This window comes from Pezoporus occidentalis, unplaced genomic scaffold (assembly GCF_034315485.1).
Source record: "Pezoporus occidentalis ecotype Australia unplaced genomic scaffold, CSIRO_AGI_Poc_V1 ctg149, whole genome shotgun sequence".
Lineage (NCBI taxonomy): Eukaryota > Metazoa > Chordata > Aves > Psittaciformes > Psittacidae > Pezoporus > Pezoporus occidentalis.
The window spans coordinates 1,009,115-1,036,187 of record NW_026913305.1 but is presented as its reverse complement, the minus strand read 5'-3'; the positions used below and the strand labels follow the sequence as shown (position 1 = coordinate 1,036,187).

The following is a 27,073-nucleotide window of genomic DNA, read 5'->3' as shown; positions in this document are numbered from 1 at the left end:
AGAGAAACATGGCCTTTTGATGGCATTCAGTTTCCTTGGCCTGTCTGGCACTGCAGAGCTGGCCTATGATGTTGTTGCTGGGCTAAGCAATTAATAAGTGTAAGGACTAAGCTGAGAGCTATCCACAGCAAAAGTACTCATAGAAATCATGAACTTTCTTGTTCCAGGAATATATACACTATTATATTTCGCTTCATTATTCAATAAAATTCATGTGTGCACATTGTTGCCTTAACACTGTTACAACTTCTTCATTATTCTTGGTAAGGCATAAAACTCTGACCTATTAACAATTAATATTAACAGGCAAATGAGTGATAATTTAGTTTTAAATGAAAAAAGATATCCCAACACTAGCTGTAGGTGTTTATTTTAATAGGAAAAAAAGATAGTTAATGTCATATTCAAGCCTTCTGCTGATCACTTACTGAGGAAGAAAGGATGACTCCTACTCTGCCCCTTTCCTCTCAAGCTTAGAGTACAGCTAGCAAAAACAAAAACCCACACTGGCTATCACTCTTAACCAAAGATCACATCACTCTCTCTCTTCTCTCTCTCTCTCTTCTCTCTCTTGTCTTCCTGAGACACACAGGCATTTCAAAGCATTCTGGTATGCCATAGCAAAACTGCATTTGCCACAGGATTACACAGACTGCAATTGTGTGTGGAGAGAGTACCAAAGTACATTCTCTTGTCAATTCTGGCCACCTTTTTGAGTCAGACCCTCAGTGACTGCACCTTCTCAGAACTGCTCTTTCTGTCTCCTTTCCCCTCCCTACAGCTATCCTGGCTTTTGCTGACCAAGTCACTCCTTGTCCCTTTCTCTTCCTTTTGTGGCTTCAGCAGGGAACTCAGACCAGTAAGCCCAGAATAATTTTTAAGTTTGAGCAGCATTTGACCCGAGCTGATTCTTCCAGACCTACATTCCTATCGCAGGATATAATATAGTTTTCATTATGTATTTTTCCATGCTTGCAATTTGAAAGAAAAAACAGAATACCAGGAATAATAAAAAATACAAGTAACTTAGGATAAAAAAAAATATAATTTATGCATACAAATTTGAAAGCATTAGCATGGAGCTTTCTGGTTGCTAATAATAATACAATCATGTAAAATTATAAAGGTTAGAACAAAAAAATTGAGTTCCTACTTACTTGTGGTTATTACAGAACACTCGGTACTTCCCACAAGCATGTTATTATGCTCCTATTCTGGGCTGATTTATACTCCAGGCCACTGCATTCTCACCATGCGACGTAACCCTTGTAAAAATATCCACTGGAAAAACTGGTTTTTAGACTTCCCCTCTAAAACCCCTATTATGTCACGTTGTTGATGTAGAATGAATACCTGCATTCCTGAGATGGACAAGCGATCCCTAAATATACAGCCTGTAGAGTACACCTGGACTTTACAGGCTGTACACCTGTACTCTGCAGTATAAACTTGTACTGCAGGTGAATGGGGAATCAGTACAAAGCTTGCCACATGTTGCCATTGCTTTCTCCTCTGATCCCTTTAAATTTCCTGCTGAGTTATGCCTACAGAAACAACAGCATTCCAGAATCAGGAAAAAAGGCAGAATAGTGAATGTATGCATCTTCAGATACTCAGAATGGGTTTTGTACAAAACCAAACCGCAAAGAGCAACGAGCCATGAAGGAGGCTAGGGTGACATCTACGTGACATCACTTGGTGGCGCCGTTAGGAATGATTTCTCGCCAGGTTTTCTTAAACTGTAAGAACCTTTTCTCACCACACCGGTTTTGCAGGATTAGAATACGACTGGAAATGAAGGAAGAGGGCAAGGAATAGATGGGGAAAAAATACAAAAGAAAATAACTCGAGCAACCCAATAGAAGGAAATCTCTTTTCAACTCTATTGTTTGATTCAGGGTAGAAAGGAGAAAGCAATTTATCTTAGAAAACGAAGAAATTGAACACAACAGTAATATCAAGCAGGGAAAAATTAGAATGGAAGAAATATGCTTTAAAATAGGAATACTGGGGTACTGTAGAGCTGCAGAACCCCAGCATGCGGAAAATGCTCTGCAAAGAGCCCTGGAAAAATCAAGGGTACTTGGTGTGTATCCAAGTCCTGTGCTGCAAGGGCTTTATTAACAAGAACATGCCATAACAAAGTCAGGCAAAGAACTGAGGATTTCAGAACAGGTGGGAAGATCACCTGCTCACACACTGCCAACGGCAAGAGAGCAGGCTCAGACAATCCACAGGCCAATCTGAGATGACACGTCCTGTATTTCTGCCGTATGTTCCTAAAGCGGAGTGAACCTGTTTATCTATTTGCAAATAAACTATCATACAACACCTTTTGCTAGTTTTTGCTCTTTCAAGGCAATAAATTTGCAGAAGTGTTTTTTTTAAATTACTGAGAGATGTTAATAATACCCCTTCAACAGCCGACTGATCTGATTAAATCAATTTCAGTGTAGTAAGTAACCAACAGCTCTGCAAATAATCTGCAGAAATCAGTTAAGGTAGCTTCTGATGCAAGAGCACACAGACTTGGTAGAAGGGAGTGGAGAACCTTGGCAGCAGGGCTAATAAATGTAATTATAATGATAAAAGCTCACAAATGGCTTCATTCTACACTGTCACTCACAGCACAACCTGCTATCGCTCACTCCTGCTGCACACAGTGACCTTTGTCATGCTTGAGAAAACAGCTTCCCACTGTGATTTGACTCTTACTGAGTGGCCAGATGGGGCAGTTTTGCTTCATTATTTGTGTCTGTGAAGTGGAAATGCCAACAGAAAGATTCATTACTGTCAAGATCATCTCTGCAAAGCTCTTCTGATTTATTAGGGCATAAACTGCTGTACTGGCTGTAATGAGACATAAACGTTCTGTAAGGCCTATGAACTCAAGAAGGAAATACACTGCCATCAAGAGGCTATGGGCCTAATTTATTAACAGCTTGTGCCAGTACTGTCACAGAAAATCATACAAGCAGCACAGACTGCAGCACTTGCAGGAAAACATGTAACAGATTAGCCAATGACATGCTTACATAAAATGATTTATTTAATTTTTCTGAAATTTGTGCATTCAGACAAAATGCAATAGAATTGCTAAATACATTAAAATATAAGCATCTCTCAGACTCTGTTTAATTAATGTTGAGATTATGATCCAGACTGATAAATCACAGGATAAGAAAAACTAAGTCCCAAGTTATCTTTCAAGGAGACAATTCCCTGTTCAGTTTCAGAATACTCTAGTTTTATTAAGCCCTACATTTTGTCAGGCAGTCCAGATTTTCTTACATTTTTATTTGTACATTTTATTTGTCTTGCCTACTTCTGTAGTTAATGCAGTACAACACTCTAAAATATTACAACTGTTCGTAATGACAAACAAGTGTCAAAGAAACACTAAAACTGCTTATTTGTGTCTGCCACGAAGTAAATGCATTATTTGTACAAAATACAGCAGCTACTTAATCCTCATTGAAAGCAGGTAAAGAGAACTTCAGCAACACAGGAATAATTTAATACTGCATTGACAAAGGGCTTCTAGTGTGGCCATAGAGGTGCTGCACGTACAGATTTGCTAGCACTGTTCACAGTGTTGGCACCTAGCATTCAAAATGATTCAGAGGCTGTGGTTAACATTGGACTGCAATCACCAGACGTGCACTTCCAGCACTGTCACTGAGTGACCTTAGAATCATAGAATGGTTTGGGTTGGAAAGGACCTTAAGATCATCCAACCCCCTTGCCACAGGCAGGGGTGCCTCACACTAGACCATGTCACCCAAGGTTCCGTCCAGCCTGGCCTTGAACACTGCCAGGGATGGGGCATTTATGCAAAAGTTGCTGGATAACTACTGGGAATGGAATGGCTTTCTCTCTGCAAGCGTGTGCTGCAGTCAGGAATGCAGTGGAAGCTCCATCAAACTACAAGGTCTCGCAGACCACTACAACACAAGATCCACTCCTAACAAGGGCTGAAATTGCCCTTTACAGCCCAGCCCTTACAAGTCTGTTTCTATCATTCACTGGTTCCTCAGATATTTAAAAAAGCAACATAACAACAACAAACATCAAACAAGAACAACAAATCCCAAAACAGCAAAAACCAAAACAAACCTCACAAAGTTTGCACAACACATTAAAAACAAGTCCATATCTTCAGCCATAGCCAAGTCTCTTCTGCACTTTCAGACAGAATTTAACAAATTATATTTACATTCAATTAACACATTCTAGAATAAATGTAAACATCTAAGTATAAATTTACAGGATTTACAAAAAGAATTGTACAAAAATTCCTCACTGAAATCTGATTTTCATGTACCTCTTCCAAAATTTAGAGACAGACGCGCACACATTAGGGATCAGGTTTTTACAATTTCATTTCAAAAGGTTGTTTCGGAAAACTTCTTACAAGAAGTTATGCCTTGAAAGAAACTTCCCTAGAGGGAAATGGATCACAACCTGAGCAGTCATACACAGACAATCAAATCCATATAGCACTTTTTACTCTTAAAGTATCAGCAAAATTAATCAGGCAAATTAAAAGCACAAAGATACCTGCTTAGTAGTCTTTCCTATGCTTTTAATTTAATAATCCAACCTTACTCTGAGGGCAAGTACACCTTGTACTGACATAGCTCCTGTGAGGAATTCTGGGTCTTGTAGATACGGTAGTGCTGTTAGCACTTGATTAAATATTAATGTGGGAATGAACACCAGGTTCTTTTGACACTCAACAACCCATTAATAAGTCACTTTGAAGAAAGGAGGAAAAGACACATGTTCTCTTGAGCTACTTTCTTTTGGGAAGGTTAAATCCGCACATGAGTAGAAAAAATGTTCCTTAGTAGTGTTTTTAACATTCTTATATGGCTTCCTTTCCATCACTATTCTCTTATGGCTATTAAATGTTCTGACATTTAAAAAGCAGCAAACTAGACCATAACTAAACCAGGTGTTTGCTCATCTATTGCTCACCAAATGATAAAAAATTATCTCAAGTTTTTCCTGTTATTTCACAGTTTACAATGTTTAAAGGTATATCCTACAAAAAGTGATCTTAACATAAAAAACACAGAAGATAGTAACACTGAATGCTAAAATACTTATTAGATTTCCATCTGACTTGATTTACTGTTCATTTCTAGTATATCAACAGAAAATACGTCTTTTCAAAATGCTTCTTCACTGTCATACTGCACCACACATGCTTCTTGGACAGATAATATGGCATCAATAGTTAAGTGCAAATGCAAGAAAATTACCAATTTGCCTTATAAATAAAACTAAAGGGCTTGCTTTTAAAAGCTAAAAATAACCTTAATCTAGTCTTTTCCCACAAGGTGAAATGAAAATATAAGACTCAGTTTTTCACTGAAGTTCAGCCCTATTTTAGGGTCATAGCTTCCCAGAGGAAATACTAGTGAGCATTTAGATTCAGAGATACAACAGCTTTCCAGTGCCCCAAAGCTTTTCCTGCAGCAGAAAAGGAACAATTGCCATGAAACTCCTCCAAAATTTATAGACAACTGCTCTCCTTCCCAGGACATTATGGAATACTGTGCACCTGTGTATTTAGAGATGTAGCAATTGCTGTATCAATGTTGTGCAGAATGTATACAAAAAAGGGCCAACAATATTAGATTTTTATGAATGGAAATCTTAACCTGACTAGCACGTGAAGCCCATCTGCCTTTTTCCTTCTGTCTCTGCACAAATATAGCTCAAGCAAGATCATATGGCCAGCTTCCATCATTAATATCTACTAGGAAAATCCTCTCAGAAATAAAGCAAAACAGCTACAAAAGGAATCGAAAAATGCATGAAGAAAATGGCAACACTGCCATCCCTTAGAAGCTGACATAAAGTTCTACTTCAGCAAAAGTAGCTATGGTTATTAACACAGTATGAGCACTTGCCTGCTGTATTCCTCTCCTTTTCCTGAGAGTCCCTGGTTATCCTGTCCACCCCTGCTAAGCAGTTAGTCTTAAAAGGTTTGGAGTGATGGAAGTGAGGATCTGGCATGCTCACAGAAGAGCATACCTAAAAATTGCTCTGGTACGGAGTGGCATAATATTTACCAGTTACTTAAATGGACTGAGGGCACTGACAGAGGGATTCACATTTTTATGAAAGGAATTTGCTAATTCCCTCAAAGATTTAGTATTTGTCAAGTGAGAAGTTTCTTCTGGCTGTTTGACAATGATTAATGTCTGTCATCTCCTTGTCTGGGAGAAGAAACACCATGAGCAACCTTTGCAAAGGCTGTGAAGGAGAAGGGGGAAGACATTCCCTACATCCTTGCTACTGTGTGACCAAAAATGGACTGACCTCAGCCTAGTCATGTCCACCAACATGTGATTATTTAATTATGAACCAAACTAAGATTTTGAAAATTATGATATTATTTCCTATTGCTAATGCAAGCAGAGCACAGTCAGAAACTTGGTTTTGAGTTTCACCTGTGAATGCAACTGAGTATTGTATACAACACTCTTACACCATAAGGGAAAAACAGCCCCACAAATTGTACTGATCTAATACCTTATTAGATGTCACTCTTGCTGCACACAAATGTAGAGCCAAATGCATTTTTCTGGCTGAAATTGCATCAACATGACTTAGCACAAAGGCATCCTCAGATGTCTGGCCCATCACTAGTTTCCATACATGACCTTTTAAGGAGAATTTGGGTCAGCCTAAATAAAACAGTTTGTTTCAAAATGGGGTGCCATGTGTCAAAATGTACTCAGTCAGCCAGCATAATTTTTAGCCAAAAATTCAGTATTATCAGATATGGTGCTAAAATCTCTGTACTCACGATTTTCCTCATGCTGTTTGTGTACACATTTGAATATTTTGCACAAATTTGGTTTGGGTTGTTTGAATGAATCAAAATATTAAAATATACTATCATAGTTCTTAGAATCATACTGATATAATTGTTTGTTAAAATCTTTAGTAAGTAATACTGCAAAGTTTCCATTATGCTTTCTATGGACTGAGTTCTATCACCTTTTTTTTAATTCTAACCAGTTCCATTTACTATACAGATTTTGTGGGTACTGTTCATCATGCAATCCATGATATATCAGAGAGATAGTCCCAGAATAGGATTTTGACAGGATTGTACTGAATAACACACAAGGTGCCATAAAATACCTCTAGCTAAGAAAAGAAAAACTCACTTCACAAGGCAGCTAACAAGTTCCTTTGCCTTGGCAAACATTCCCCCCTGCATAGGAGATGAAGAGAGAAGGAAACTAACTCTATTGGTCTCTTAAGTAGAGCTATTTTCTAAACAAATTCTTCATTGTTATACTGATCAATTCCCAGGCAGTTCGTGCTGCCCAGTTGCCAGGCTTCCAGTGACAGCACAGCTGGAAGCATAGGTTTTCCAGAAAAACAAGGTAAACCTAGCTAGGATACTGGATGCCCCAAATGTAGACCCAGAAGAGACAAACACTGTAGTAAAAAAGCCTGCACTCCTCTGATTAGTCCCTACCAAAGCTGTGAAGAGAGATTTTTAGATCCTCATGAATCCCTACCTGTTCTGCAATGGCACAATGCTGCCACTGGCAATGTTCCCAACACTGTGGGAAATGTGAGCAGTACTGACACTATAGCATAGCGAAAGGAGAAGTGGGGGAATGAGGAGAAAATAACTTGGCCTCAGTAAAAATCTGTATTAATTTCTGAATGGTGGACTGATTATGCCTTTTCAATATAATATAAACCATAGGACCAGACTCAAATTCTATGCAACACAACAATGGAATCTCAGACCATCCATATGCCATAGCCACTTTCTGCGGTCCTGTCCTGGGTTCAGCAGTAGCAGTCATTTTTCTCCTTCTTGGTAGCCGTTGCAGTGCAGTGTTTTGACTTTCGGCTTGGGCACAGAGCTGATAACACCAATGTTTTGGTTTGGCCAAGGACTTTGTGAGCCTCATGCTCTGCCAGGGAGGAGGGGAAGCCAGGAGGAAGCAGAGACAGGACACCTGACCCAAACTGACCAAAGAGGTATTTCTTACCACAGCACATCATGCCCAGGAGGTAACTGGGAGTTACCTAGAAGGGCTGGGACTGTGGGGTTGGAGGAGGTATCGATCGGTGCTCGGTAGGGCTGGGGGGGGGCTGACTTACCAGTCAGCTGGTGCTGAGGTGTTGTATTCTCTTCTCTTGTTATTTCCTTTACCATTATTATCATTGGTGGTAGCAGGAGTGATTTGTGTTATACCTTAGTTACTGAACTGTTCTTATCTCCACACATGGGAGTTGCATTCTTTTCGATTCTCCTCTCCATCCCTCTGGGAGCAGGGGGAGGGAAAAAAAGAGGAGGAGTGAGTGAACGAGTTGTCTGACTGGGTCTTAACCACTCAAAATTGCCAGCAGTACAAGGGCAAAAATGATACACTGCTGGTGCTCCCACAGATTGATGAGGGACTCTTTTTCTATTGCAAGTCAGAAGAAATGGATGCATAGAAAGATAATCTAACCATAGTGGGATTTACATATAGGATGAAATTCACCTTCCATGAATTTTTGTGCCCATAAAACTTGGTAGCATGAATATTTGATGCAAACTCACCTCTAAATGCGATGTAAACTTAGCCAAAGCAAATGTTTACAGTTTTCACCCATATCTTCCACAGATGTTTCTGTATTTAGACAAAATTCTCATTTTACGGAAAAGTCAGCCATTTCTTTTTCACAGTGAGAGCAAAACTAATAAATGTATACTCAATTAATTTCACTCTTGTAGATTAAGTTAATAGAGAAGATGAACTGCCTAGGGATTTTTCCCTTCGTTTATAAAAAATAATTGAAAACAACTGCACACCTACTGCAGGGCAACTACAGCAGTGATTTTCAGGCTGGTAGATGTTTGTAGACACTTCAAAATCTGGGGAAAGTATGCACCTCAAAAGAGGCAGACTGGAATCTTGAATAAGTGACATGCTGCAACTGACCTGTAACCCAGCATTATATGAGGAGTACTCCATGGGTCCAGGAGCATACATCACATTGGAAGGAGAGGTCAGCTGCAGCCCCATATAATCAGTTTGCTGGAAATCATATTCAGTGGCAACACCAGCCCAAAGCTTGGCAGCAGTCTTCTCCCAGGCTTGTGCATATTGGTAATTCACTGCTCCCTGAAGCCAGCCTTCCATGCCATACCACATAAGACTTTTTCCCCAGAAGGAAATAATTCTGTATAAAGCAGTCTGAGAAATCCCCTTTTGATTCTCATTGCATTTAATTCCTCTTTCTATCTTCAGTATCTTATTCTTTCCATTATCCCTTTTCCTTGTAATTTTGGGCATGATTTCTTACTCTTGCAAAGTCTACTAAGTAGATTCATATGGAAAACAAGTTAACTTTCAGATGGTCTTCCATAGTTTACAATATGTTGTACCTATTCCTTTTTTGCATTAATTTATTATATGGAGATGAAAAAGTCTACAAAAACAGTGGTTGAAAACCTGCTCGTAGCTACCTCACATATTAAATATGTATTTCTTTTGTTTATGTATTGGAAATGCATATTTATTTAGTAAGACTTAAAGCTTTAGATTGACCAAAAGTGGCCAAAATATAAATGATCAATTGAAAGACCAGTATTATTCTATCTTTTCTCTTTATACTTAAGGAAACATTCTTCATGGTTTCACTAATAGCTTGTATTATTAAACCAACCAAAAACCGCAGAGACAGACCATAACTGGTACTAGCATGGACATTATTAAAAAACAGAAAATTCAACTAAAAATGAGAGGTTGAAAAACAGAACCATACGATAAAAAATTCTTGGAATAACTACTGTATTTCACAACTCCATCATATTTTGTTCTTACTAGCAGAAATGCCCAGGTTGCCTAGCAGATATGTCCGTTGTCTCCACTTATGCACACTTGCAAATTTTCCTTTAGGCTTCTTGACAAGAGAAAACAGGCTTTCTGAGGGTGTTTGTGACAATGTTTTTCCTCAAGCAAGGATAACCTGATCCTATTTATTTTTAAATCAGGTGAAGTGAACATAGAAGTGTTACCAGAAGTTACTGAATACTTCCAGATCCTATCAAAGCATAAGAGATTTGAAAGTTGACTGCACAATTTTTGAGATAGAAAGTTTTCCACAAAAAGACACCCTAAGTTGCTTCTGTCTTGAATTGTCCAGAAAAGGCAGAATCAAAAAAACCCCAAATCCTGTTTTGTATCCAGTAGACTTTCTCTCGTTATTTCTCTCTATACATACATAAAAATACATGAAATTATCGTTAAAAAAAAAAGTACGCTTCTTTTATCTCTTCCTCAACAAAAGGCCTGTTCCAAGCATCATAGGCTCTATAGGTGCTCTTTTTTATGATCCTCAATATAACACAAATTTAAAAATGTTTTATAAGTACTTATAGCCCCTTCTATTTTCATAATGACATGGTGAACAGCAGCCATTGGGATTTACACTTTTAATACTAGAATGGATTTTAAAGCCTTCTTCAATAACAAGCCCTGGCTGCTTCAAAATCCTACATGTTTTTTCAAGATATGAATGTCTAATGACATAACTTCTGTTTTCTAACAATGCACTGAACTCAGCTTCAGTGTTAAAATCCAGCAAAATGCTTCAAAAAGTTGGAAGGGGAAACCTCTGTGATTGAGCTTAAATCTTAACAGAAGTCAGTGCACAAGTATTATCCCACAGAAACAGAACATAATTATTCAGAAGTGCAAATCTCATGCTGTCAGTTTTGCACAGAGCCAATTACAGTAAGGGTAGGAGAGAGGATTATGAGATGATGGCATTTAGAACCTCCTAGAGAAGAATAGGCTTTTATCAGTTTTGCAGCAGATGTCTGCACATGGGAACAGAACACAGAAGTCTACACAGACTGCCATGCTTTTCAGAAGGCTCAGAATGCAGTTAATGCTGCTATGCCAGTTTAGAAAATGTATATATAAATATAGTGAGATAAACAAGCAGTGCACTCTACATGGGTAATCCATAAAATGCAGAACCAGTAACACAGTCACAAAGAATAAGCAGACCCACAACAGAGTTCTAAGGACAGGATTGTTTGGATAACTTGTTTAGGTCTTAATTCAGTAAAGCACTTTAATGTATGCCTGAATCCATTGCTTTGGTTAGCAGAGATGTAATAATTCACATATGTAAGCGCTTTGCTGAAATGAATACTAAACTACACATATATGATCCCTGCATGTAATGAATCTTCTGTACTGTCTTAATATACGTGCATGTATTGCGGGATTGTTCTACAGCCAGACACCACTAAGGATAACAGAGGTACTCTGGGAAAATGCTATATATGAATAATAATTTCATATAAACAATGTCTGTTATATTTCCAAACCAGCAGAATTTGGCCTCTCAGAGAAAAATGAGCAAGAAATACCATTTACTGTATGTAACAAGATGCCAGCAAGAGAATACTATACCAAACATTTAACTTCCTCCCTCTGTAACATTCCCTTTCCAAACATCTCTTGAGATTTGATATTTAAACATGCAATTTACCAACCTTCTCAACTTAACATAAATATCCAACAGAAGTCAACTTAAAGCTTCACTATGTAATGAAATGACACACTGAGGCTTATTTTAATTCAGTAAGAGTTATTTAAAATAGAAGTATATGAAGATGTCATTAAAGGAAAAGTGATACAGGAACGAGCTAAGAAAGGATCATACAAGATAGGTAGAAATATAATTCAGTACTCAGGCGGAAATGTCTGAAAACGGTTATTCTTTGTACTGGTCTATAGTTTTCCAGTGTACTTACTGACTGCTTACAGGCTACTGGAATTGCTATACCTCACTGGATCTGACCTATTGGTTAGGAAAAGACTCAGTAACCCATTTTCCTGTTTAAGCCTCACCATTGCACTGTCTCCTTTACTTGTATTACCAGATGTAACTGGGAACATTCTTATTTGTTAGTCACAAAAATATCTTTAATCCTATTAATGCTTGTCCGCCACATAATATAGTGTTTGAATCAAGCTTAACCTTGGGAGTGGGGGGAAAAATTAGAAAATTGAAATTTTATCGCAGTGTATTCCAAAAGCTGTAAGAGAGGCCTAATACATCATAAGGACAGCTTATTAAAACTTACTTCAACATACATATGAAGTTTACATTCTTCCCTGTCTGATAAGACACTAAAAAGTTTTCACTTAGTACCTTGTGCTTTACAAAACAGAAGGCACCTATAAAGCAAGCTGGCTTGCAGATCTATTATACCCTTCTTATTTCAGGCTGCAGCTGAAGGAAGCAGAGATGACCGAGCATAACCTTAGTTTTGTCTCTTTTCACCAAGGTTCTCCTCTATATTGTAATACAGATTCAGAAAATTGCAACTGCTGCCAGAAGCCAGACTTTAAATAGGTAATTCAGGAAGACATTCAAGCCAACATCATTTTGGTCTTTTGTTTGTGGTTGGTTTTTTTTTATTATTATTATATGTACTTTGAATTTTTTAATTATTAATTCAGATTGATTGTTTGGAATACTGTGTTATCTCTTTACATCCAAATGGGTTTCATATATGCAGCTATGGTCACCTTTTTGTTGGTGAGATACTCACAATTAACAATATACATTCTCGATACTATGCAGAGACTGAAGATACTCGTCTAAAATAGAAGAGCTCTGACAGCCTTCAGCATCTCTTTTCTGCCTGTAGTGTTTAAGAAGATGCACACATTAGAAAGAGAATTAAAAAACACACTATGAGCTGTGACCCGGCTTTCAGTATAATTCCAGTATTGTTCAGCTTAAACTACACAAACTAAAATACAGTTTTTATTATGCTGTTGAAGAACTTCAAGAAGTAAATGGTCTCACTATTGCCTTAAGTGGATGATGTAATTCTTTACAAAAAAACAGTACCTCAAGAACATGCGTAGTCCACAGAATGAAACGGGCCTATTTGTGCACAATTACTGTGCCTACCTGAACTGTCTTGGTCCTGGCATAACTTCACAAAAATAATATTTTTAAAAATTATGACCTTACAGAACTTCAAATATCAGGTCAGGTTTTATTATATTCATTTTGTGGATTAGTAAACAGAATCCATAAGATACCAGGTTCTAATTATGATACCTACAATACTTTGGTCTCTTTTGTTAATAATGGCTTTCAGCCACATATTTCAGTGGTATGGAGTTTGCACCAGATGCAAATAATGATTACTTGTAGTCATCTAGGCACGTTTTATGTACACGTATTTTATCTTAAATTTCTGAACTCTTTATGTCTACATATACACTACATAAAAATTCATTTATTTTTTACAAGGAAAAGTAATGATATTTATGCTATTGATACTCATGAGTTCCCAAAAAGTACTTTGTACAATCTATTTCAGATTGTGGATTATTCTCCCTTTTGAATGCCCATTGTTTATTAGGTATTCTGTATGACTCACAGTTAATTTACTTTTGTATCTAGTTCTGATTACATGACAAACATTATCAGTGTAATGGCACTTTAGACTTACATTGATCCTGTGTATAAATGATCATCCCAACTAAAATTCTTAAAACATTCATAAAGCATTAGTCACTATACAATTCTAGCCAACCATATAACATTGTACAGGAAAGGCAGCAATCCTTCCTCTAACAATCCACATACACCCTGAGGATAAGATTGAATTACCCTTATCTTCACAAAAAACATCTCCCACTTCTGGCTTTAAACACTGAGGAAAAAGTTTCTTCATGGCAAATTAAATTGACTTTGGTCTAGAAAAGAATTCTTACCTACTTTTAGTATCACATTAAAGAAGACAAATAGACATACTGGTAACAAATTCAGTTCTGATAAAAGAAAAAGCATTCATTAAATAGAAATCTATCTGCCTCTTTTTCTCTTTAAAAGGAAAAAGTAATAATGCAGAAGAATATTACCTTTTTTAAAAATCCACAACCTCCCCGCTCCAGAAAAAAAAAAAAAAAAAAGAAAATTGCAGGTGTGTCAGGAAAGTAGAACTACAGCATTTCTGCAAGTTGTTTCTCTCTCTACACTATTCAAGAACTTTTGTTTGATCTCATACCTCATCTTTCACCATACTGCATGGCTGCCTAGAAAGATAGGTAATTATTAATGAAAGTTATGCCACAGATTGAAAGGCTATAACATGCTTGGACCTTCTTTTGTTCTGGAGATAACCAGTAATAAAGCAGACACTTTGAGTAGTAGCAATAACATCCACCTCTAAAGTACTGCAGTCTTTTTAGGAAAAAAAAAAAATCAATTTAATAACATCCAGACAACACTGTACACGAGACATTCAATTTGCTGTACTAATGTTCCCTGCTGCCGACATCAGCAGGTTCCTAAGCTACAGAGACTTGGTTAAAAATCTGCAGAAAGGTTTGTAACCTTGTGAATAGCAGACATGAAGACAAAGATGATTTGTTACTAATGCAATGTCACAAAACAGCTACCCATTTTCTCATAGTCTTTCAGATAGTTTTCAGACAAAGAAAAAGCCTGCACGCTTCCATCTTCTTTTGTTAAAGGAGAGTAAGGTAAGCATTCTTCTCTGTCATATGGCAAAATGTAAATGTTTGGGGAATTTTACATATACCCAAAGCTCAGACTTTCGTTTCATACAGAGCAGTTGAAGCAAATAGATTGTTAGTCATTTTTAAACTGACTAAATAGAATTTTAATTAAAAAAATAAAATGCTAAATTATTAAATATTTATTTCAAAGATCACTAGTATAAATGAGTGGATTGAAATAAAGCTCTTTAGTGGCCAAGGGACCAGTAGTAACCATATATTTTCTTAAGTATTCAAAAAAGCTTAATGCCTTACTAAAGGTACCATAAATATCGATCCTGTAAAAGCATGCATTAAACTCCAACATAGCTAAGGAGTTATCAAGTGATTATTATTTTCTGCAAACGTATTACACTAGTATGAAATTAAATCTAAAACCAGCAGATTCTGAGGTGCTAATCTCTGGATTCAATTACAATTTCAAGTATTGTATATAGATACAAAGACCTTCCACACTGTGAAATTTTTCATATAAAGCAGATGAAAAAGCACGTATAAATACGTAAAAGTCATGGAACTATTTACCTTATAATTTCAACAGTTCTGTTCAGACACAGGCAGCATTATCTGTTGGGTCTTTCTGCATCATGACTATTTAGCAGTAGGAAGAAAGGTGTTATTGCAGTTATTCTTTATATCACCCTACCTGAAGTCTTAGCAACGACAGAAACCATCTTAAATCTCTCCCTTGTTCTTATAGTTCACACGCAGAAGGAAAGCGTTTCTCTCCCATACAAAATGAACACTACCCAGAGCCCACATAACAGGCGACAAGACAACTGAAACTCTGTTCTCTCTTACTTGGTCCAATAAGTAAAATGCTGCAGAATAATGAACAAGGCAACTGAATGGGGAGATAGTTTTACCTCATAATAAAAAAATTAAAAAGTAAGCGAGCCTGAATTCTAGAGTACATTCACCCTTCCTTCTTATCACCAGAGGCAAAATACAGGGGACTTCTGGCCTGTCTAGCTGGATTTGATTCTAGAAAATTAGGACATTTTAGGTGGGATTTTTTTTTCCATTTCACTTTACTAAATAGTAAGGGGATATTGCTTCTGGATTTGCAGATATCTACCATAGCATATAGCTAGCACAGATAATTACGAAAACAAGTGCTCTTTCGGATTAAAGGACAAACACAAAGGGAATGATAACAGTTCAACTGATTCAATGATTCTTTTGCTTTCTTTTCCAAATTTTTCATGTGCTACAATATCACCACACAAAGAGATCTCAGGATTTACTATATTATATTATTTTCCTTTGCTGTGTCACAACACACTGAGAGCAGTCTTGCTATATCTAGAATGTCAAAATATGGTAAATATTATTTAAGTAGATAATTTCTGTTCCAAACGTATTAATTTTCAATTAGTTACTAAAACGGCTTTCAACATAGAGCATGATAGGACTCAAAACTCAGATAACGTCTCTGATCTCATTGCAATTGAATTTTTAGATGTGCTATAGCATTTCATCAACATTTACATGGTTAATCTCCCTGGAATTTTCCACGAGATGCTTCCTGGACTTTTCCAATACAGAGGAACTAGGAAGATAGGCTGAGAGTGTTGGGGCTGTTTAGCCTGGAGAAGAGAAGGCTGCGTGGAGACCTCATAGCAGCCCTCCAGTATCTGAAGGGGGCCTATAGGGATGCTGGGGAGGGACTCTTCATTAGGGACTGTAGTGACAGGACAAGGGGTAATGGGTTAAAACTTAAACAGGGGAAGTTTAGATTGGATATAAGGAGGAAATTCTTTCCTGTTAGGGTGGTGAGGCACTGGAATGGGCTGCCCAGGGAGGTTGTGAATGCTTCATCCCTGGCAGCGTTCAAGACAAGGTTGGACAAGGCCTTGGGTGATATGGTTTAGTGTGAGGTGTCCCTGCCCATGGCAGGGGGGTTGGAACTAGATGATCTCAAGGTCCTTTCCAACCCTAACTATTCTAAGACTCTATGACTATGTTACTTATGAAGAGACAATTAGTGGCATTACTTTCTGGGAGCAAACATGAAGGGCTACTTTTTCTTGTAGTCCATTTGTCTGCACCTCCTTTCTCCCCCCAGCAATGTCTTTTCGTGCCTTTAAATTAGAATAAGGAACCTTGTGAAATATGTAAGTGCAGTATTTTGCTTGGTTTCTGATGGTGCATTTGGATATAATAGTAGAAGCAATAATATACAGTAAAAGCATGTATCTCTCTTTTCCAGCTGACATCAAAAAGATATTTTCAGACTTAAAGGCTTTCTCCTGAAACAGGATATCTAAGATGCAATTGTAAACAAGCACCTCCTTGGTACTATTATTTTTAAATACTTATTTCTGCTACATGCTGAAAACCTGGGCTTTTATATAACAGTGCAGATGGATTTAGTTTTGCAGTTTAATTGTTCTCTTTTTGGTATTTTATTTAGCAGAGCTGTCATGAATGAATTACAGAAACCTAAAAATAGTGAATTCTAAGTTCTGTGAATGAGTAAAACTATGTTCATAGCATAAACTCATCTATAATGTGTGAGAATCTACCTCCTTAAGGTGCAAGATTGTATGCATGGACATGAAAAATGAAAGAGACATTAACAACCAGACCCTTACTCATACAAATAAAACATAGTGTGTTATAAAAATAGCATCTACTAGATTTACACTTTAAGTAGCAGAAGGTATTAAGAAAACGGGAAGTGTTTTAAGAATGGGAAAACATTGGGGGGGAGGAAAGAGGTCTTTTGAGGCAGGGATTCATAAAATATACAGTAAAATTAAAGTGCTCCTTCTTTCAAGCAAACAGTCCAGAAGATAACTTTAAGTAGTCTTTTGATGGCCATAATTCTCTAGTTCATGGAAAAAAAATCAGGCTGATATCGTTCCCAAAATCCTCAATTACTAATTTAATCCACTTTGGGGATTTAATTGGAGACAAGTTATTCCATTTCAAAATTATTGAAACACAACTTATATTTAACACATTATCAGAAAGAAGCAGCCTTTTAATCAGTTGTCAGGCAGAATATATCTACAATGATACGTAATAAAGTGCTCTTAACCCTCTTTACACAGCACCTTTTTAAAAAAGACTGTCTTTTGCAAAGACACAGATGGCTTGAAAAAGGGAAGAAAATGTGAATTGTTATTTACATGGTGACAATATGGTTTCACTCTCTGTTTTTAGAGATTGTCACCAACAAACCAGCAAAGCCTTTACAGTTATATGAAGAATTTGCTCCTTTCTATAAGAGAACAAGATGTTCCTGCTGCAACTAATGATGAAGCATTTAATATTATCTATGATTAAACATAACTGAAATAGGTACTTTGCTGACTGTAATTGAGGTAAACAAACTTCAGAAATAACCTTAATTACAGCCATTACTTTGTCCATCACTGCTTACCACAATGTCAAAATGGCAGGAAAAATATAAATCATAAGAAAGATAACAAGGCAATATACAGATTAATAGAGAACAAAAAACAATGGGGAAAAAAACTCTCTTAAGAAGTTCAAAGGTGTGATTTATAAATATAAAACATGGGTTTGAAGAGAATAAAAATGGTGTAATGCAAAAGCAGGGAATCCTGAAAAGCACCACATGCATAATTTTCAGGCATACTGACATTACAAATACGTAGAGTATTGTATTTTCAATAATTCCTTTCCAGTACAACAAATCCAACAAAGAACATTGAGAGCTCTAATGCATTAAATCATACATATGGAAACCTTTAACATTTTTCATACTGAAACACTTGAAGCTGAAAAGAGGACAAACTGATTTGATCTTTTTTCTGCATATTTTCAAATATAAAATTTTGAAGAGTTTATAATATATTAAATATTTTAGAAGAGTTGCTTGGAATATTGTGTATTAAGTACAAGCTATTCCTTAAACACTATGCCCTTGCTAAACAAGGTAGGATTCTTCCTGCGAGGCCTTTGCAGCAGTATACCCCAAAGGGGAACCTGTCCTGCTGCTTATTGCAACAGCTGTGCTAAGTATTGTCATCTCAGATATAGCTGTTGATTTGCACATTAAAGATATATAGGTTTTGTGAAAACACTTAGTTGACTGTTTCAGAGAATTCTTTCCTTTCTGATGATCATTTCCCCACGGTCTCTTTCTATGTTTAAGAGAGGAACTAACTTCATAATATATAAGAAAATACAAGACATCAGGGGCACATCCTTTTGAGAAATTCTCTAATGTTTTAGAGGCATCAGTGTTTGGTAGATAAAGCAAAATGTTCTCATGGAACAGTTAAGGACTTTAATATCCCATTGAATAAAGGAGGGAAGACTGGCTACCAGATTAAAATTATTTTATTTATCTTTACATTTAAGACTCCTTTCCAGTGCAACAAGATAAGTTAGATGTACATAAGACAGAGCTAACGATAGACCACAAAGCCACTCAGGTATATCAAAACTGGAAAGGAGAAAAAATTAGTGGAATTGGGAATGTGCCAGGAATACTTATTGAAATTCCAAAGATAAATCAAATCCCTCATATCCTCTATTTAATTTGTTTAAATTTATATATTGCTTAATGAAAATTCTTCACACATCATGTGACCACAGAAATTTTGAATCATTACAAGACTTAATTGACTAAAATATTACGAGTAAATATTGAAGCCTACAGCTGAAATTAACACTTCCCAGACCATTTCTATAGGGCTAAAGTATATGCAAATATCTGGGGAAATAAAAAAAGTTTGTTGTTTATATACCTTTGTGATCTGAAGTAGATGGTAGTAAAATAATGATTCCACGCTCAGGTGACAGTTGTCTTGTTTCTCTCAGAAAACATTCAGAAATAAGTGTGAATACAAAAAAGGATTTAAGAGGTATACTGAAACAGTATTACTACCAGGCATTTAAATGAGGACAGACAGCTGATAAAAGACTTAAGCTATATAATATTAAGTAATTATGCTAATTTACTTAGGAAGAAAAACACAACACATGACCTGTCTGATAAAAACAGATTCCATTTGAATATTTAAATATCTAAAAACCAAGCTACACTTCAGGTATGTTACTGTTTCCAGAATTATTCAGCAATTTCAGTAGTCGAATCTATTTTATAAAGCCTAAGCTTTCAAAACGTCTAATTAATCAACAGAAAAATCAATAAAAGCTTAACCCTGGAGAATCACCCATCTTCAACAGTAAATACAGGGTAAGAAAAGGAAGGAGATATTTTCATGTAAACAGTGTAAGTGAAAAACACTGAAGTAGGAGACAAGATTAAAGGCAATATTCTCCTTGTAAATAGTTGATCGCCACATTTCAAGGAAGTACTTGTATGTCACAGAGTAGGAGCAAATATTTCTGTTCTATTACAGCAATATTGCTGAATATTGAGATGTGACCTAATGAAGTACAATAAACACCAAAATGGACAAATGCTGATATTCAATGGAATGTCCTTCATTATAGATAGTTATATATAGTTATATAGTTATACATCTTAATTAAATATTGATCTTCTTCACCCCTTCCACTACACAAAGTCTAGCTTCAAGTCATATGAAAAGTATTATAGGTCTCCTCAGAATATTTGCAAATACCAATGTATCCTTATGTTCTTTTAAAGATGACAGACTTCCTGGCGTGTCCTGGTAAAAATCACAAAAACTATGAGCTTTCTTCTTTTAGAGAACCATGTTCTAAAGGAGCAAGTAAGCTACCTGAAGAAAAAAAATCAATCTTCATATTGCTGTTAGTTATTACTCTACATTATCTGAATAAAAACCTCCTAACTAACATAAAGTAGAATAGATTTATGTTATTTTTACTACATGAAATGACAGTAATTGACATAATTTCAAAAGATCAGTTAAAAAAATCACCAATTTCCCATTTTTTTTTCTTGCTCGCTAGTTGCTAATAGATGAGGTTTAGTTCAGGTAAACAAGAAAAGGGAGAAGAGAAAACAAATGTAATGCTATAAATGACAGAAATGTGCTTAAGACTAAAAATCAAAACTACTACTGTTTTCCACAGAATAGTAAAACCCCATGCAACACACTCATATAAATCAGTTACTTGCACATGTTGAACTGAGTGAGGTTGTTGCTTCCATAGGCAGGTATCTCAAACTACGAAAACATGCTAAAACAGTCCCCAAACTTGCTTTAGTAGAAGATAAAAGGTATAGAAACAAAGTATTTCACATCCACACATAAGGCCTACTAGGGCTTTCTCACCAGAGAATTTTCAAGGCATTTTTGCACTACTGTATAATATCCGTGTGTTATATAACAATGTAATTTAATTCTGGGGAAATTATTCCATGCAGATTGACAGAACCAAATAAATGTTTAAGAAAATCTCTCCAATTGCGCACTCTACCCTTCATTTTGACAAATATAGAAATTAAAAATACTGAGAAGGAACAGATGTAGCACATCCAGCCATAGAAAATCATTCACTGTCCACCATACTTACCCCTCTTTAGCGTCAAAAAGCCACTGAATTATTAATGAATATTTTTGGAGAAAGAAAAGGGTTTTTTCATGTTTAATGACATCTTGCAGGGGAAGCATTATATAATGGCCAAAAATGTACCCTGGAGGGAAATATTTCCTTAATATCTTATTATCCTAAATTCATTACTACAGTAAAATGCCATCTCTATCCTCAAGCGATATAACATAAACATCATTTTTGTCATTAGTGAAACATCCAGTTATCAAAAATCACTTCTAGATGATTAAAAAGACTGTTACTGACTTTTCAAGAGGCATAAACTTTACATGGATATGAAGCTTTGGGTTCCCTATCAAATAGAGGTGCCACTTACTTTTCTGTCTGGCCAATTATATTTTGCAAATATTGTATCATATGTGTCCACAGCTCCATCAGTAATCAACATTATGGCTTGGCTGCAAATACTTCCTTGTCCTGTGTGATTGAACTGTGAAAAGAAACAATTTTTTAGTTACAGCACATTCCTGTTAGGTGAAGATATATAGGATTACTGTGGATAAACATGGATCTTGTAAAATGTTGTTCTTCTACCATGCTTAGAAGTAGGAGAAAAAGTCTGAGGTTGCAAACATTTTGTCGTAGATACTATGTTCTTACACAACTGAAGTTACAATTCAGTAAGAGAATCGTGATTTGCTATGTATCTCCATTTTATCAACTTGAAAAATGAGAAATATACATAAAATACAGTGTATTCCTCTGGTTTAGATACATGATTTATATTGATGCATCTACATAAATTTTGCTTTGATTTAAATATAATTTTAAGAGAACAAATAGAAGAAATGAATGATGGACAATTTTACCGCAAAATACACTACTTATACAGAGACATATGACTATTCATCTGGCATTCATATTCACTCAGGATTACATTCCATATGTTATTTTTCATAAAATGTTTATCTGGGAGAATCATGTTCATATTTATATATTCTCAGATTCTCCTATTACACAAAATGAATACACATAAGTAATTGAAGCTGCTGAACAGCAGTACTTGAGCACAGGTACTTAGGCAGCAATCAGCATATCCTTTAGAGTATATAAAGAAAGTTTCATTGTTACACAAAAGGGATTTTCTCCTGGTCAAATTGGACTGAGTCATAAAATAAGCTTTGATCTCTTGATTCTGGAATTGGTGCCTTAATTTTGAACCCATTTGTCTCTATATAGCAGAACAGGTTCTTGTCCATTCATGATTTTATATATTCAAGAAACTTAGGAGAAACATCCAGCTTTTTGCAAAAGAAAAACAAAGTCGGGAAATTATTTGATTTTTTTAATTGCTCTGCACGAACATTAAGAAATAACTGCAAGAAGATCAATAAACTGAGGCGTTTCACACAACTCTTTACAGACCGGGCTACCATTTGAACTCAAGCTAAGGAATGAACAATCTCCTTTTGTTCTCTTCTGATGTTCCTAGTTTTCAGGTACATTACTAACTTTGAGACCAGACAAGGCCTCATCCTATCACCTTTCTCTTGGTACTAAGAAAGCCAAGTCCCACCTCACCAGATGACCTGTAATGAACCTCACCCTAAAAAAGGGTAGTCTCACTTGAGAAGCAGTATTTAAGCTCGAAGGTGAATTACCTTGAAGGGACGCTACCTCCTTCTGGATTAAAAAATAAAGAAATAATTTGGAGTATTCTAGTCTGATTTGGGCTCTGTCTTTAAGCTCTCTACTGTCTACTCACCCTTATACATTCACTGAAAGAAAGCTCATTCACTCTAAAAGCCTTTTTTCTAGAAAAAGTTCTTGACTTCTAAAAATGTCACCTCTGTAGTCATGCCTGCAGTTAGGAAAGGGAGTGGATGGTAGGTTCAAACAGTGCTCTGTCACCTTTTCTTGTGCCTTCACATTTCTATATCTGAGTCATCACATCCATAAATGTCATTCAATTATTACTTCTACCATCTGCACCTCTCCTCCAGATCAGCTTCCTTTTGATCAAACAGAAACATCAGCAAACAGTAACAGAAACATGTTACTTACAGGGAAAGTAATGTGAGTTCACAGTCTTAGCTATATAGCTGGTCACTGCCTGTGTGAAAACTTATCTGTGATACCTGCAAGACAGTCTAGCCTTCAAATTCTTCAGTCATAACAGTTTCTCCAACCTTAAACCAGAACCAAAATTGGTCAAGTGGGATTCCTTCATGAATAAGATCTTAGATCCAATATTCTCTCATAAAGATTAATTTACTTTGTAGAGGGATATATTCTGTATATGGACAACATATTTTAATATACCTTGTCTCTTTCAAAGGGAAGGGTGAATGCCTTCATATCTTTATTTTAAAACATCACTCTGTACGTATCTGCATTATTCTGCATAGTTATTTGTTTGAATATTTTGAAGAATGATATTAAAATCAAAAGCTTTCATGAGTAATATCTTCTCATATTTGTCTAGAACTTTAATTTTATTGAATAGCAGGAGTGATGAAAGTGTTTACCATAATAATAACAATGACAAGGGCCTTATGATGAACTACAATTAACTCAGTGATTCACCAGTTAACAGCAAAAATTTCAATGCATCCTGACATTTACAGCATTTGGTTGTGATTAACAGTCTTTGAAATGTCACAGAATTTTATTTAATTGGCTATGATTTTTTTTAAAGGTAATCACTGCAAAGACTGCGTTTGTCACTAAAAGAGATAATTGCAGTTGTCACATGGCATAGTAGGTGCCTAACTACTGTACCAAGCACTTCTATATTCTTAGGCTGTACAATGAACACTGCATACATTGATGATTGGGAAAAACCTGGAAACGGATTTTTAAACTTGCTTTTCAAAGATAGCAGTATCAACCACTGTCAAGTCTTAACAACCTAGGAAAATACTGAAGGGTAATTGCATGGCAAAATTAACTAAGTTTAATTAGTATAACCCCTGAACCATTTTAAATCCATCCAGAATATTAATAGACTATTTGTGTAACACAAAGCCTTTTCTTTTTTCCTCCTCCTCCCCCACCTCCTCTTTTTTGGTTGTTAATGTAGACAAGACATCCATAGCTAACCTATAATTCACAAGAATAGATTTCTGGCACATAAAGGTCACATCATGTAGGTTAAGTGGAAAATGGTTAACTGTACTCTTTTAAGGAGCTTTTTCTCTGGCTTAGGCTGCTTAACAGAAGCTCCCAGAGACTTTGCTGACATTCCTGTATATAATGGAAAAGATTTTTATGCTGTCAATTCTGGAAGTATCTATGGAAAAAGGCTTGAAGCTATCACACTGCTTTTTATTAAAAACACAAAAAACAAACAACAACAACAAAAAAAAAACAGCCAAACAAAAAAAAAACAGTTGTTACTCCACCTTGAATAGATCTGAACATACATGTAGCATGATCCAGCATGACCCTACAGATCAAAAGACTTATTCAACATAGGTACAGTTCAGTACATGGGAAGTCAGTTCCTTTTATTCCCAAAACTGTCAGTTTATCCAATGAGATTTTTTCATACCACATTTATCGTTATAACTTCAGATGCCTCGCTGGTTTTAAAAGAAAGCAGAAAAATCTAATTTCAGATGGTCTTGATCACTGTCTGAAATGTTTTGTTTTTTTTTTCTAGTTGGCACAGATTTGGAAGACTAGTTGCAAAGGAAAAGGACCAGGAGGGTACTACCACACTAACTAGTGTTTTCATTCATAGTATCATGAGAAATATTTGATGGTGCATTTTATTTTCATTGGTTTGCTCCCTTGTACTCTTTCGTATTACTACCATTGTTCACTTTTCTCCTTTCTTTCCTTGCTTGTTCCAATATACATTCCCAAGAAAGTGTATAGTCAGCTGTATCAAAATATTGCTAAGATTGTTCTTTCCTGGAATATATAGCATGAAAATATGTTACCTTTGCAAGAAATGACAAAAAATCTCTCTGAAATACACTACATAAAATCATTTTATGATAACCACAAAGACTGGTGTGCATATTGTGAGGAAAACCATTTCAGGCAAAGACAACGGATCTGATTTTAATTAAAATATTCTTTTGTGGATAACTAAGAATGATACACTGATTTCATTTGGAGTTTGGAATGGAAACTAGATGCCCTACACTAGATTACCTCCATGATCATGATGCTTATCTTCTAGAGACTGCATTCCTGTTTATAGACGTTATTCTCAGAAATGTTATTGGAAAGTTGGCCTCATGTTTTTGGCAGATATATAGTTAAAATAATATTAATACCTCTGAACTGGTTACACAGTTTTACATTTCTCCCTCTATCTTAAAGTATTACAGAAGTGCAAGTGTTCCCATAACTTATTTTAGATACACTATAAGACATGTTAATTGTCATGCCAAAAGTCAAACCAGTAAAAAATAAATTCATTACTAGTAACAGTGGGTATTCACAAAATGTTTATGCATATAGAAATTTCTGTCATTCCTAAAACGTTAGCTCTTCCAAAGAAAAAAAATAAAAGCCTCAACCATGAAATTTTTGTTACCCTAGTTTTCTAACACCTAGAACAGTTACTGAAATAAATCTTATTCAATGTACACATGCATGAGTAGGTGTATATTGTAAATATAGACACAAAATAAATTAACATAAAATGTATACATATAAAAATGTAATTTGTTTATCTTTCACCACACATATTATATGGAATTATCTATAGATACCACTGTACTATCATCACATTTTTCAGTGAGTTATAATTGATGAGGACTTATATGAGATTTAAGATTAACAGAAATTGCTAAACAGCAAAAAAGGTGTCGGCAACATAAATCTGAAAAGCATTAACTTACTTCATTGAGCATGTTGAAAGCTTCATTTAAAGCAATGTCCAGCATTCCAATTCCTTTTGCAAAAAGTTTGTCAAGGTGTTCCCTGAAATGCTGAAACATGAACAAGAAAGTTTTATTTGTCTGTTTATTGTTACAACGTACATGTTAATATCAACAATTACGGATTCTTGAATTCTTCTTAGACCTGCTTCTTAAGCTTAAATGGCTGTATGCACTAATTCATAAGTCAAAGTAATTACTGGTTAATCTTTTGACTTTTATGAAGTCACAGGAACCTGAAGACGTGTTAGAACAAAAATAATGCAAAGGTATCACAAGATATGTTTTTGGCTACTTATTCAATCAAATAGTTTTCCTTTGTTGTTTTTTGTTTGTTTGTATTTCTATTTAGGGATATCCATATCTCCTTTTCACTTCAAGTAGTAACTTCTACATTATTTCTAACTATTCAGCTTTGAGGTTTTATTAACTAGCAGATCCTGAAAAATAATCCTTCCTGAAATTTAGCACTGAGATTCTACTTTTTGTTATGATATTTCCCTAAAAGATGGTAAAACCTAATCATTAGGCAATTGTTGTTTAAATGCACCTTATCAAGTCAATATAATATTTAGACTGATAAGGAACTACTCTTCACAAGACAGTAGGGCTAATCATTTGGTAGCAATATGTGACTATTTTCATTTTATGTTGTAGCTGTACTTAAATAAGACTTTTGCAGTTTTATGCACTTATACTATTATGCACTGCCAACATTGCTGGCCAGGAGCATAGGCAAAATTTTATAACAAGCAGTTCTTAGAGGTTATCTAGTCAGAATTAATCTTATATTTTTCTAAACACACGCTGTTTCTCAGGATATGTCAGAAGTTTGACAAATTTCACAAATTCTGTACTCAATAAAAGTGTAACCCAATATATTATATTTACATTAAATTGCAATTTTTTAGAGAAAATGTAAGCTATGAAGTGTTAAGTAGCACATTTTTAAAACAATGTTAGCAATACTTTCCAAAAATAGTCAGAGGAGAAAAATTCTGTTAGCTTTACAAGAAGGAGCAATATATCATTAAAAACAGTAACATGAACCATGCTATCCATAAAGAGATTCTCTATGCAACGCCAACAAACAGCAGTATATTGGAAGGCAGAGAAGTTCTTGTTTCATTTTTAAATTTCAGTAAG

The 27,073-nt window shown here is 35.7% G+C and overlaps 1 protein-coding gene across 4 annotated transcripts in view; it reads right to left on the bottom strand.

The window, feature by feature from the left end:
- The window catches only part of CACNA2D3 (calcium voltage-gated channel auxiliary subunit alpha2delta 3), a 451,679-nt gene that overhangs the window by 203,370 nt on the left and 221,236 nt on the right, over positions 1-27,073 (bottom strand). For all 4 annotated transcript variants that reach the window (XR_009963200.1, XM_062610709.1, XM_062610710.1 and 1 more), the window contains exons 10-11: positions 25,889-25,978; positions 21,406-21,519 (exon numbers count right to left, since the gene is read on the bottom strand). Coding sequence is in view for 3 of the 4 variants with exons in the window: in XM_062610709.1 (XP_062466693.1) it covers positions 21,406-21,519; positions 25,889-25,978 (204 nt within the window). In the remaining variant the exon portion in view is untranslated. The remainder of the gene's footprint in view (positions 1-21,405; positions 21,520-25,888; positions 25,979-27,073) is intronic.